General features: G+C 35.2%; 1 protein-coding gene across 31 annotated transcripts in view; it reads left to right on the forward strand.

Annotated features, from left to right (window-relative positions):
* The window catches only part of HDAC9 (histone deacetylase 9), a 939,894-nt gene that overhangs the window by 476,796 nt on the left and 448,218 nt on the right, over positions 1-14,880 (forward strand). For 17 of the 31 annotated variants that reach the window (XM_019825556.2, XM_045053248.1, XM_045053242.1 and 14 more), the window contains 4 exons: positions 4,644-4,885; positions 9,825-9,990; positions 10,961-11,087; positions 13,345-13,466. In XM_019825556.2, the coding sequence (XP_019681115.1) occupies positions 4,644-4,885; positions 9,825-9,990; positions 10,961-11,087; positions 13,345-13,466 (657 nt within the window). The remainder of the gene's footprint in view (positions 1-4,643; positions 4,886-9,824; positions 9,991-10,960; positions 11,088-13,344; positions 13,467-14,880) is intronic. The other 14 variants (XM_045053234.1, XM_045053249.1, XM_045053253.1 and 11 more) reach the window with 6 other exon arrangements.

Consider the following 14,880-nt stretch of genomic DNA (forward strand, 5'->3'; position numbering starts at 1 on the left):
TTCACTTAAAACATTCTTAAAAAGAATGGATTCTTGTTTATAAGATAAAGAGAAACCAAAGATTTCTGTTTATGAACATACAAAAATTCTCTCTACTTAACCTGTGCTGTAAATAACAACAGTATCTATGGTGAAGAATGAAACACTCCATGGCTACTAGATTATTCTCTGAACTCTGAATTAGTACTTTAATAGTTTAAAAATATATTTGTCAAAGAAATTTAGTTACAAGTATAAACAGGGTATATATGTTGCTTAAATAGATGTGATTGTTATATACATCTACATGATCTGAGATTTTAATTTTGAGATGGGAGCTTTTTTGTTTCCATGTTCATTAAAAACTAAAAACAGTTTCTAAAAGAAAAGTTCATGAGTTGATTAATGCTAAAAGAAGAATAAATAACTATCAAAGAAACAATTAAGAAAGACACTGGAGAAAGAATGACAAGGGATTTGTAAAGTGGTAATTAAGACTAGTTAATATATATGTGGAAATGTTCTGACTGGGCATGTGGTATTAGAATTAATAATATAAATATAATATAACATATATTTGTGTTGGCATGTGTTTGAAATCTCAGACAAACATAGTGAGTCCGAATAAAGCATGAAGTCTTGAGCTAAAGTAATTGAGGTCTGTTAATAAAAAAAAACATTTGTTTATAACTAGTGCTACTAATAACTACAATTTGTTCCATCAACTTCCTTCTAACTTATGTACTACTGGCACCTGTTCTAAGTAATTTGTAAGGAATTTGCATGCTCCTATGCAAGAAATGTTATGAATAGAGATGATTCCATTTCCTCATTGTTAAAATTGGTTGTTAATTTTTTTCTTGTAAGTTGGTTATTTCTAATTATGATAATATAGCAGCTGTGGACAATGCCCTTTCTTTCACATTCTGTGATATGAAAGTGACTGTAACTTGTTGAAACTCAGCCCTGGTATTGTGTTACTATTATTGCTCCTGGAGAGGCTTATTAGCCTGTCACAGAAGCTGTAAGAAAAATCCATCATTTCTTTTGGAATACGATGAGTCTTTGTCACCCACAATACAATTAATGTTAAAAATAGAAAGAATGCTTATGATATGATTATGATTAGCCAGAGATGAGCTATTGTCCAAGTAACAGAACTAATCCAGCAGGCCAAAGATGACCTACACAGAACCATCAGTTTGCTGATTGCCATTTCTCTCTGAGTTTGATGAAATATTCATGCCTTTGCTCTCCTCTCTGCAAGCACTATTGATTTCTTGTATAAACGCTGCTATATTTAGTCTAGACAAATGGAATGTGGATTGCTGCTGAATAAATTGGATGAAAGACTGGGATCTTGCTTGCCGCTTTCTCTCAGTCTTGGGCAATTATTTATAATCAAGAGCAGTTTTTCTAAGTTGAGGGTGATTTTTCACAATTTAGTGATTAGTCTCTGAACAAAGGCAAGCAGTTAGACACAATCATTTCTGTTGGGATAGCAGGTTAAGAAGTCAAATTACCCTTTGAGGTTGACAATAGCTGTTTTGGAGAGTTCTGGGACTTTTTTCCCTTATCTTTTTTTGTGGGAAGGTTTTTTTGTTTTTGTTTTGTTTTTTTTTTTAGAGATTTGATGATCACAATTTATGGATAAGAAGAATGCCAACAAGGAGAGAGGCCAGTGTCTTTTGAAATTCTACATTTTGTCTTTATAGGGTTAAATTCTGACCTTTGTTTATTGGGATTTCCATGTAAACACTGGGGGCTGTAGTTTGGCCTTTTTAATGCAAAAATGAAATACGTCATTAACAGTCATTGCTTTTGGTTGGAATTATGCCAACTGTATAAATTAATGTTCAAAATCTCATGTTACTCCAGAGTCTTGATTGAAAGTTCTATAGCAGGTACTGCAACGAAGAGATTTTAGAGGCTACTATCCTCGTTTAGTCCCCAACTCGTCACAATTACTATCTTTCCTTTCATAAACATCAGTGTTTTAGAAGACATTGTCCACCAAACAATGGTTCATTAATAAACTGTTTTACCATTTTCATTAAAGTGACATATGTAGCATCATCAACACAAGCTTCTGATCAATACACTGAAAAATGACCAGTGTTAGCAACCCAAGATTGATACCAGCCCCCCTTCCACCTCACCCACCTGCCTTGTACGTGCAATTCAAGTGACAAGTAAGGGCATTAATGTTTCATTCAGTATTTGCAGCCTTAACTTCTACAAACAAGATTTCTGTTAGTTTTTCTTGACTCAATGAAAATAGCTCTTAAATCCACACAGAATATAAACTTTGTAGTTCCCAACCTGGAATCTACAGATGTAAGTTACTTACAGTAGTAGTCAGAACATTAAATGCAATTTGGAAAAATACAGAAAAGTAAGAAAGGGAAAATTATTCCTATTTCCACCCCAGATACAACTATCTTCTGTACCTCACCAGTCTTTGGTACACGAATTCAGAGACTAATACAGTTAAGAACCCAATGCTCTGGGAGGGTTGGAATTTTTGTCATTTTTGCTCTACTGCTGAGTCCAGCATCTAGCATCAAACCTGAGAATTTAAGGTTCTCAATAAATGTATATTGACTTAAATGATATTTATTTAAAGAGCTATCATAGGGTATGTGTCACTTCTATTACTGTTTCTTCACTTAATGTTGTAATAGCATTTTTCATGTTCCCATGATTTAATGATTGTGTATTTTTCCACCATATGGATGTGACATATTTTACTTAGACATTTCCTTGTAGTTGGTGATTTTAATTAAAATAATAATACTTCAATAAATAGTATGACATTGAACTGTTTTTTCCTGTTACTATTGTTTCCTTAAGATATCTTCCTACAGTTGGCAAACCTGAATCAAATGGTAAAATACTTAATACCTCTTCCTACATATCACCAAATTATGTTTTAGAAGTTTTAAGCTATTTGGTAGTGCCACTTGCAATACATAGTTGTCTACTTGGTATTATGCTTACACCATACAATGGGCCATTATATACACACACAGGTAAATGCATGAATCATATAGATGATATTTAATGTTTAGAAAACAATGGCTTACTTTCACTTAAAATTTATATTTCTTTACTGGTAAAGATAAATTTTTTAAAATTGCTTATTTATATTCCTTTATTTTCTTTTTCCTTTTTCCATTTTTCTAGAAGTTTTAGTGTTTTTATTTTCTAGTACTAAATGGAAATCACATGCAATTTTATTTGCATACTCGTTCTTAATATTTTTGTTTTGTGAGCCACACAGTATCATCTAGTTTCATATGCAGGAAATTTCAATTTTTATATAACTTAAAAAACTCAGAGCATTTATTGAGAAATGTACTATATGTTTTAAGTCCTTGGAGTGGATTATTCCATTTAGTCCTTTTAATAGTTCCATGTTGTTACTGCCTGTCTTCCTTGTCTATGAGCTTTTGTGCTTATGCCTTCTATCCTACAAGTTATCTAACAGGAGTAGAATTATATGTGTGTGTGTGTGTGTGTGTGTGTGTGTGTGTGTGTGTGTGTGTATAATATGAATTGTTATGCATTGTCTAATTTATTTTAGATATTTAAAATTTAAATGTCCTATAATTATTCTCCAAATCTTCTTCCTCTAGTGGTTTGATTTGTTTTAGGCTTCCTCACCATTTTTCTGCCTTGCTCATTTTAGGAATAAGGTAACTGAAATATTATCATTTTAAGAACAGTACATAGAAAGTTGGCTACTTTCACTCCTTGATGTTTGGACCTGGGACCATTGTTGTGGTTGGTTAGCTGACCTACTTATCATTTTCAAGATTTTAGCATGCAGATCTGTCATTTTCTTTGTTAGGTCCCATAGCCCTACAGATACCTTGCTAAAAAGCTTTAATTCTTAAGGAATTCCTTTATTTATTTGTTTGTTTATTTGTTTATTTATTTATTTGGGAGAGAAAGAGCACAAGTTGGGGAAAGGGGCAGAGAGACAGGGAGAGAGAGAATCTTAAGCAAGCTCTACGGCTAGCACATGCCTGAAGCAGGGCTTGATTTCATGACCGTGAGATCATGACCTGAGCCAAAATCAAGAGTAGGAAGCTAAACTGACTGAGCCAACCAGGCACCCCAGGAATTCCTTAATTCTTAAGGAGTATATCTTAGAATATATCTTCTGATTCTAATTACAAACCAAAACGTTTGCAAGTGTAGAAATTGAGTTGTGATACTTCTGTGTTATAACCTGGCATCTTCTCAACAGAGTTGCATTTTTTTGTCCTAAGTTTACCTGACTTGCATAACTGATCAAGTAGAATAGGTTTTATGAATGACTTATATACCAGTAAATGATTAGCTTCATCTGTTTGGTGTTTTGTTTTGTTTTGTTTTGTTTTGATTCAAAACAAATTGAAATTTGTTGAAAAGAGAAATTTAGAAGATTCATGAAGGGGTATTGGTGGTTGAAAATGAGCATAGGGTCCATTTTTTATCAAAACTAATATACAAAAGACTTTTTATCATCGTCGTAAAAAATGACTACAGTAGTTGACCTAAAGTTTGTTGTAGGGTATAATCTCTTTTATTTTTTGTTTGTTTCCAAGTCACTGTGCTAATTTCTTATCCTCTGTCATGCCCCCTACCCCCGCCCTTTTTTCTCCCTGTTTCTCTAGTGGATGTGAAATCAGAGGTTCCTGTGGGCCTGGAGCCCATCTCACCTTTAGACCTGAGGACAGACCTCAGGATGATGATGCCTGTGGTGGATCCTGTTGTCCGTGAAAAGCAACTGCAGCAAGAATTACTCCTTATCCAGCAACAGCAGCAAATCCAGAAGCAACTCCTGATTGCAGAGTTTCAGAAACAGCATGAGAACTTGACACGGCAGCACCAGGCTCAGCTTCAGGAGCACATCAAGGTAGCAAATGTTTCTTTGCCTCTGACCTTTTCACTCCAGAAGCCTGCAGCATGACATGAGCATAAGAAGGAGCACTGGGGTGGGGAGAGGAGGAATGTTTAAGACATGGAGGTATGGCTTGGAGGAAATTGTGATTTTACTGGTGAAAACCTTGGGTAAGTAGTAAGAGTGCTGATGAGAAACCTGCTTGGCTTCTTGGAGGGGCCTCCACTACTCTCGTCCATTAGTTTACAGCATCAATGGTGGGAAATAGTGATTCTTACCTTCTGTTTATTCTCTGGTATGTGATTTTGTTCATTTGCCCCACTTATCTATTGTCCGCCAAGAAGAATCATGAATGACCCTGGGAAGATCCAGTGTGTGTGTGTGTGTGTGTGTGTGTGTGTGTGTGTGTGTGTGTATTTATTTATTTATTTATTTATTTATTTATTTATTTATTTATGAGAAAGAGCACATGAGTGAGTGGGTGAGAAGGACAAAGGGAGAAACAGAGAGAATCTCAAGCAAGCTCCATGCTCAGCACAGAGGAGCTCAATCCCATGACCCTAGGATCATGACCTGAGCCAAAATCAAGAGTTGGATGCTCAACCGACTGACCCACTGAGGCGCCCCTTCATTTTATATCTTTAAAGAATCTGCATAATCTATTTATCAGAAAGGATAAATTAGTCACTTTATGTGAAGAGAGACTTGTGTTGTTTTGGGGTTTTTTCGTCTATAAGTGGATATTTTTTTAAGCTTTTATGTAAATTCCAGTTAGTTAAAATGCAGTGTAATATTGGTATTAGGTGTACAATATAGCGATTCAACACTTCCATACATCACCCAGTGCTCATGACAGCACATGCACTCCTTAACCCCCATCAGCTATTTTCCCCCATCCTCCCAACCACCTCCCTATAAGTAGATGTTCTGAGTATTTTCCCTACGAAGAAGACCCTATAATATTCATTCAAAATAATGACAGAAAAAGCTCAGTAGAATTATATTTGAAGAAACCTGGGCAAATATTTTCAACATTTTTATATAAGTTCAATAGACCACAGATAAAAATTTATTAAAAGAATTTTGGGTGTAGTTGACAGTTTGAGACCCAAGTTGTTTAAATTATTCTTGGAGAAATATATCTTTGTTCCAGAATATTTTATGATGGACTGTTTTGTTGTCAAGTCATTTTACATGTATCTATGTATCTATTTCTTCTTGTATCTTTGAGATAAATGTTACTTTAACTTTATTTGTGAAATGTTTCAAATTCTTGACAGAGACATTTAAAACAAGGCTATTTTGTTCTGATTAAGTACATGTCTAGTTTTAATTTATTATGACAGTAATATAAAGTAGCAAATATTTATAATAAAATTCCATTTTTATGGAATAAATAATAAAATAGAATTTTATTATAAATATTTGCTACTTTATATTACTGTCATAATTAATTACCTATGTCCTTCAAAATGATTTAAACACATGTTAATTTACTAATACAATAAATTACACATTCTATCATATTTATAATATTGTACAATAGACGCTTGATCTATTACTCACTTGCATATTGGATACAGCATATTTATGTCAGATTAATATAGATAATTAATCTGTGTTGATGTTATATAATTTTACCACATTAATATTAGTATCTGAGAAGGTAAAAGTTCTACCTTCTTCCTTGTGTTCTTTGTTTTTTAAGATATTTCCTTAGTCTGGAAAGACTATTGTCTCTTATATTCCAAAAAAGCCTTTGACATCTGGTATAAAATGTCATGATTTTTTTTTCTTTTACTAGTGAACTTTACTAAAAGAACTCTAGGGGCACCTGGGTGGCTCAGTCAGTTACGTGTCCAACTTCTGCATGTGTCATTATCTCATGGTTTGTGGGTTCAAGCCCTGCGTCAGGCTCTGTGCTGACAGACCCTGGAGCCTGCTTCAGATTCTGTGTCTCCCTCTCTGTCTGCCCCTCTCCTACTCACACTCTGTCTCTCTCTCTCTCTTTCTTTCTCTCTCTCTCTCTCTCTTTCTCTCTCTCTCTCTCTCTCTCTCTCTCTCTCTCAGAAATAAACATTAAAAAAATTTTGAAAGAACTCATGCAATTTATTGATCTGTAAGATACCCTAAATTAAGAGTGGGGATTTTGTTTTGGGTCTCATGTGGAAACAGTAGCTCATAACTGTATTGAGTAGAATAGGAAACCTTAATTTAGTTTACAGGATTATTTTTGAATGACTTTAAAGCATTACTATTTGACCCTTGAAAAATATTTGGAACATTGATGTTTAGATTTCCTTCTCCATTCATTCTTGCCATGTTAGGATGACAGTGATGAATGAATAAGATTTATATTCTTCACCATACTTTTTGTGAAGGATTTTTTTAAACTTTTATTCATTAAATAATCTCTACCCCAAATGTGGGGCTTGAACTCAACAGCCCTGAGATCAAGAGTCGCATTCTCTACCAGCTGAGCCAGCCAGGTGCCCTTCACCATGCTTTTTAAGGTAACTGTATAGTTCATTTTACTGTGGTACCTGACTCACGTTGCACTGAATACAGGGCAATAATAATAAGTTGCTGCTTGAAATACTTCTTTTCACTTATATTTGATGCATTTTGTAGTTGTAAAGAGCCATAGGAAAGTTTTTGAAGTAATGTATTTTTTCATTTTGCTCACAAGTCAATAGTAGCAAGTAAGTAACTGATTGTTACTTTAGCTCAAAGTAGTATAGTCAGTTTACTGACATCTGGAAAATAGAGGAAAAGAGGAGGCTTTTGACAGGAAAAAGATTCTGAGATAGCCAAAAGGAAAATTTACCTTTTAAAGTGATTTTCTAAAGTAGTTAAGTCGTTTTCTCAGAAACTAAAGACCTAATTTAAATTTCCTTTCGAGTTTAGGAAGCTTTTAACTTTTTAAATTTTAATTTACTCTTTCATGGGAAAGAATAAGAATTGGTGCTTTTAACTTTCATTTGGATTTTATGTTTATGAGGAACACATAGTACATGAAGCTTTTATTAGCATCAATCTTTGGCTTCTGTCATCAACATCTCTTGAGTTAGATGTTGTTATCCCATTTTTCAACCCACATAAGCTGAGACAGAAATACTGTAACTTGCCGAAGGACACACAGCCAGTAAATGGTTGTTCCAGGATTTTTAGCCTTGCCTGGTCTGCCATCAAAACTACCACATCATCAGTCCAGAACATCTGAAACTGCGGGTTGATGTTTTATTTCCCTCTCTTTTTTTTCAATATCATTCCTGCAGTCTTCAATAATGAATAGTAGCTATGGAGATTAAATTGTGTGATTTTTCTAGTTTTCTAAAATAGATTAAATTTCAATTTCACTGGGGCTTTGGTTGAAGCAATGAATCAATTTGACCACTCCCAACAGCTGTAAAGAGTTAATATTTAGGAGTGCCTGGGGGGCTAAGTCGGTCAGGTGTTCAACTTCTGCTCAAGTCATGATCTCGTGGTCCATGAGTTCCAGCCCTGCATTGGGCTCTCTGCTGACAGCTTATAGCTTGGAGCCTGCTTCGGATTCTGTGTCTCCTTCTCTCTCCATCCCTCCCCTGCTCACACTCTGTCTCAAAAATAAATAAACATTAAAAATTTTTTTAAAAGAATTAATATTCAAGGCATAGTTTAAGTGAAGTTATAAACTTTTCCTTTAAAATGGAGTATGTAGAAACATCCAATAAGGGACTGGTATCTCAAAGCCAAAATGGCGAAGATTTTAATATGAAGAGTAACCAGAAATGCCTGTAACCATATCCTTCTGAGAGAGGTGAGGCTATTATGGTCTGCATACAAAGTTGGCTTCCTTTTGCTTCAGAGTAACTCTCATGCCATTCCACAAAGCTTTTTGGTTTTGTTCTCTTACTTTTCAACAAAAATTTCAGACTTATAGTAGATAGATACTTAAAACAACAAATTATGCTAACTTCATTAGGACTGAGATCTAAATATAGTAATAATCATTAAAATTAGTGTCGTTCAAACTTACCCAGTAAGTTCCATATGCATTGTGAGCGTGATGTGTGAAGGAGATTGTTTTTCTGACATATGAGGATCCAGGGCTTTAAGTAGTTTAATAAGGTGTCTAGATTTCTTATCTGGTAATATCAGAGCCTGGGTAGAACTCATCGTCTTTAGGTATTCGTCAGTGAGCACATTTACTGTTATTCATTTTCTCTGCCTGAGAGAAAACTGACATCTCCATACAGTTTTTAAGAAGCCTTCATATTCATGTTCTTCTTTGTTTGGAAGTGAATTCAAGGGATTCAGACAACCAGATAGTAGTTTAATGGAAGTGACTTCATTTTGACCACTCTCTCTATTCTGAATGTTTTTGCCTGCTGGATGAATGAATGAACGTTTGCTGCTTTGAGAACAAAGCCTATTTTGGATGTATAGATTACATTAATCTGAGAACCATCTCTGTAAGGTTTAGGACTTTTTAACATTCATTCTGTTTTAGGTAGACTTCTCCCAAATTAACTTATTTCTCACCATTCCTTAGATTTGATTATTTTCATACTATTTCTCAGGATAAGAAATGAAGATTTCCGTTGTTTATTTATAATGTGAGAGACGTGGTAAAACAGACTTCTGGGCCATTTCTGTCTTTGCCTGTTTTCATATGTTTCAGTTGTACAAAGGAAAGCTACTCATAGAACTAAAGATTACAGTGAATTTGGTAACGAGTTTTGGTGGGGCGGCACAGGAACTGAAGCTACCTAAAAACTTGCTTATATGACATTAAGACCATCTATGGCATTAGTTGTTTGTCGTTAGATTTCAGTCATCTACCGAAAAAGTGAGTAAAAATGTAAACTAAACGGAAACAAACTCCAGAAACTCCTAACAGTTTGATTTTGGTCAGTGATGACTGTAACGCCTAAAGAAATTGCACACTCTCATGTCTTTCTCTTCTCGCAAGTTGCAACAGGAACTTCTAGCCATAAAACAGCAACAAGAACTCCTAGAAAAGGAGCAGAAACTGGAGCAGCAGAGGCAAGAACAGGAAGTAGAGAGGCATCGCAGAGAACAACAGCTTCCTCCTCTCAGAGGCAAAGATAGAGGACGAGAAAGTAAGAGGCACCAGGGTAAAAAACAAATCTCTTCCCTCGTGTTTAGCTGATCGTCATTCAGAAAGAAGCCTGATAAAGAGTGGCATTAAACTTGTCAAAACTGTTTGCATTTAATTAAAAGAATGAATTATGGACTCAAATGTAAAGCTTTGACATTCACATATTATCTTTCTGCCTTCAGTCTGCAGAGGAAGTAAACAGAGCATTGTTTGGCAAAGATGCTTATTTCTGTTGTTTTTGAGGCTTAAAAACAAGGTTCTAGTCAAGCGATCTAGCTATGCCATATTGTTTTATAATAAACTTACTTTCACATTTCCTCACTATGCCTTCCTCCCGCTCAAGTTATAATTAATTGTTCTCTGTAAGTCAAGCCTTGCCTCCATTTAGTTTTTGAGTACCCAGACTTTGGGAAGATTTAAGGCAGAACGTTTGTTTAAAAAAACTATCCACAAGAGGGAGACAGATCCAAATAATTCCCCTATCTGAGGTCAGTTCAAAATCAGGATGTAGCAAGGTTTAAAATCAGATGACTAGAACTGGAACAGTCAGCAGTAGTTATTTGTTTAATGCTCAAAAGAGGTTTTTAAAATGTTAGTTTTTCCAACTAGCAGTTCAGGAGAGGTCAGTGTATTGTGTTGTCATTTATATTGTCCCCCAAGAGTCTTGATTTTTAAAAGGCAGTGTTTTAGTCCTCATTTTTTTAAGTTTAGGAAAAATTAGTGTTAATTCTGGGACTCCCCTTTCTGCAGAAGCAATTAAAGAAATCATCAAAGCTCCTTTAAAAATTGGCGTTTTGAGCAGCAGTTACAAAACATTACTGTGCCATTTCCAAAAGCCTGTTTTTAGACTCTGGTTTCTTCTTTTAATAGGAAAACTTCACATGCAGTGACCAGTGGTGTTACTTCCTAATTTTTGCTAAATACTCCAGAGGCATGGAAGGACAAAGCCCCAAGTCAACATCTATTTCTGTATGTGTATGTTTCAGGAGCAGTGGCAAGTACAGAAGTAAAGCAGAAGCTTCAAGAATTCCTGTTGAGTAAATCAGCAACAAAAGACACTCCAACTAATGGAAAAAATCATTCCGTGAGCCGCCATCCCAAGCTCTGGTACACGTATGTTCAGTGTTTGGCCTTTTTCATTCCCACGGGTCAAGAACATAGGTTCTGTGTTCAGCCAGCCTGGGCACAAAACCGAGGTCTGCCGTTCTCAGCTACGTGGCTGTGGTCAAGCTCCTTGAATTCTTGTCCTTCTCTGTAAAAAGACTATAATAATAATAATACCTGCCTTCTCGGGTTGCTGGAAAGGTCCTGTGAAATAATGTGGTAAACTATGCCACAGAGAGCAGTGCTTCATGAATGTTAGCAAGTATCATCTTGAGGGCAAGGAAGTAGATATGTTTTTTGGTGAATGAGTAACAGAAATGTGGGGTGGGGCATAGAAATTAGTTCCTAGTTTGCATTTTTCTATTCTCAGATGGTGCATCTGATATCTTTACAATAATTTCTGAGGATTTGGCAGGTTGAGACTTTATTTTACTTGGCTCGATAGGAGGTGGAGATCTGAGCTATTTTTAAAAGACCAGAAGCTTTGCGACTTAAAAAAAAAAAAAAAAAGCAGGAAGACAAGGGAGGGAAGGGAAAGAATGAGAACGAAGGCAACTAAGTGAAGCTAAGTCTTCAGTGACTAGTTTACGCCTGTCCATCTGACTTCATTTTTTGCTGCACTGTAAAATGAGTACCCTGGCTTCTGATACACAAGGTGACAACATAATGCATTATGGTATTACAGATTTATGGATCCGTGTTTCCCTGAGTCCAGGGAAAAGCCACTATGAAATACACAGTTCTCCTTTCAGTAAAATATGAAGGATGTGGTGCTTTTTAAAATCAGGACAAACAGTGATAGTTAAAGCATATTTGGATAACAGGCTAATAGATAGTATCATTGCTCTCATTTTATGTGTTTGCTGATTGACTATCAGATTTTACACTTGAATTTTTTGTGATCCCTCACATCATCAAGGTTAAGGAAGTAAATACTTGATTACTCTATATTGAACTGGAAGCATCCCAGGAGTTCTATTGAGAAAGTTATTATCCTTCTGATTCTATTTTATAAGTATCTGCTTTTCTCAAAAAAAAAAAAAAAAAGGTAACTGAGGCAGATTGCAGAGTAGAGTACCGTATGAATACTTTTTAATGGTTTACGTAATTTCCATCAAGCATGTCAGTTGACTTGAGAAGCCAGTCCCTGAAGAAAATTTTCAGATGTTCAGTTAACAGCCCAAAGTATTTAGAAATAAATACCATTTTATTACTTAAAATTACATACATAATTTATAACTAATTCATATTCCTTCTAAGTTACAGTTCATTTTAAGAAGAGATAATACCTTTTTTAAATGGGAAACAACTACGTACAAACAACGTGTCAGCTGAAAATTCTTTAGCTGTCCCCTTGGGTATATTAAACATGACTGTCAAATATCAGTTAGCAGTCCCTTTTTATACTGAACTGAACTTCAATAGGGCCCAACTCCAGACACTGTAAATCATTAATTTATGGAATCAGAATTTAATGCTTTTTGCTCACCATGGCTAGATGAAGTGCCCTTAAGCCAGTTAATTCTTGAGAATACGTGATTCAAATAGATAATACTGGCAGAACCCTGCCCTGTTCATTGGTTTCTTTGTATATGATAATCATGGGTGTTATATCCACTGGATACACAATGTTCAGTCCTGGAAACTCTTCTCCAGTGGTGCAATACAACTCTTTCACTATATTTGTGCAGGGAAGAGAAAACATTTTTAAAAATCATTTTCATGTTGAAGAAATATGCAATTGCCAATCTTTACCTTGTAAATGCTGCAGAAATCAGGAGACCTGAGGCTGTTGACACTGTACTATCTCTGTAGTAGAAACGTCACCCTCATGTACTTTCATATATTACCTAGCCGTTTTCGAAAATGAGTTCCTTCTATATATTTACTTTTACTTTGGTTATTCTACCTTGTTGACTAAAAAGGATTTGACTGATGACTTCGTTACTAGTATGGCTGTTAACAAAACGTGCACAGGAAACTCAGATTATCAAAATTCAGGCTTTTGGTAAATTCTCTTTTAGTGAAGCAAACTTCCGTGTAAGTGTGTGATCACACACACCGTGGTCATTCTTGGGAATCCTGCAGCATTCTATACCACTCTGCCAAAGTGAACTTGGTTACATGAGGCTGTGGTTTGTACACACTAAAAAGAAAGAACATAAACACAGCTGAGACACGTGCACAGCATGTGCAACTGATTATTGCTGGCCAACACGCAGTAAAAACTCCAGAGCAAATGGTGAGCCCTCTTTTTCTTTTGTAGGGCTGCCCACCACACGTCACTGGATCAAAGCTCTCCACCCCTGAGTGGAACATCTCCATCTTACAAATACACATTACCAGGAGCACAAGATGCAAAGGATGATTTCCCCCTTCGAAAAACTGGTAAGTTGGTTTAGCAAGACTCCACTTGCTCTTCCATAACATACCTGTAATTTAATTTTGCCTCTAGAGGAAAGGGTCAAAGGGTTTGAATCATAACTATCACACCCTCTCCACCCCTGCCCTTAGCATAAACAAATATGTGCATGTGTGCATACACACACACACACACACACACACACACACACACACACACGCACCAGTTTCAACATCAGTTGATGCAGTATATATAATCAAAGTACCTTTTCAAATTTAAAAGTTCATCATGTTTGGATTATAAACAAATTATTGTCTTATTAGCAACAAAGATTAGAATTAGGGAAAATAGAAATTTGGTTTCTTAGAAAATTTAAATCTCCACCAATGAGGACCTCTGTAATTTCCTCCATTTACCTAAATTTTTCTTGACCCTCAACCATTTACTACAAAAATGGGAACAATAAACTTTCTTTTCATCACACATTTTAAAATCCGTAAATTTTAATTGTTTGAGTGGTGAAAACATATAAGGCCAAGGCTACCTACCTTCTGAGTAAGTGACTTGCCTAACGTCTCCCAGATTATAAGAGAACTCAGAGTGATGGTTTGTACCTAATACTCTCATGTAATTATATAAAAACTTGCTTAGGGGAACTTGGACAATGAAGCTTCTATTTGGAGTTTAGTAAAACACCTCTGGCTCTAAGGCTTGTATTTGTTTTCTTGTCTTCTCTTTTTTCAGCCCTCTGATATGTGCTTATTTAATTTGTTACATGCTCTTACCCCTGTAATAAATATATTTAGACTTTAGCTAGATATAAGCATAAATAGCATTTGTGTACATTCTATTCTAAACGTTATGTTTTCTTAGAGAAAGTTCTAAACTTAAAAATTTTTGTATCCAGAAATGACCTGAAAAGGTACTCAGAGAAGATAGTTTTGTCTATCGTATTTTACTCAGGTCTTCTTAAGAAGTGTAGATGTATGTAATTTGTATATGAAACCTAGAGAGTGGAAATGATTTCAAATAATTATATTCATTTTCCCAAGCAACCTTGAATAATTAAAATGGATATAGATTGTAAAAACACATGCTAAAGCTATATTCTGTCATAATTTACCTATAGCGTAATGAAGATTTAAAAATAAATCCATCATAAGTAAGAATTTATTACCTACCATCTAATGTACCAGGTACTGGGGTAGATCAGTGAAGTATTGGAAAGCAACCCATGCCTTTTAATTTTAATAGCTCACAGAGTTTTGCATTTCTACTATAAGACAATAGGTAGAGTAAAATGCTTCAAGAAGTAAAATACCTCAAGAGGGCTATGCAAAGGGAAGAATGAGTTTTATGTATTACATCAGAATTTCACCCTATTATGTACAAATCAGATTGCCTTTCATGTAAATAAACTTCTCTGAGATAAAAGGAAGA

Source organism: Felis catus, chromosome A2 (genome assembly GCF_018350175.1).
Source record: "Felis catus isolate Fca126 chromosome A2, F.catus_Fca126_mat1.0, whole genome shotgun sequence".
Lineage (NCBI taxonomy): Eukaryota > Metazoa > Chordata > Mammalia > Carnivora > Felidae > Felis > Felis catus.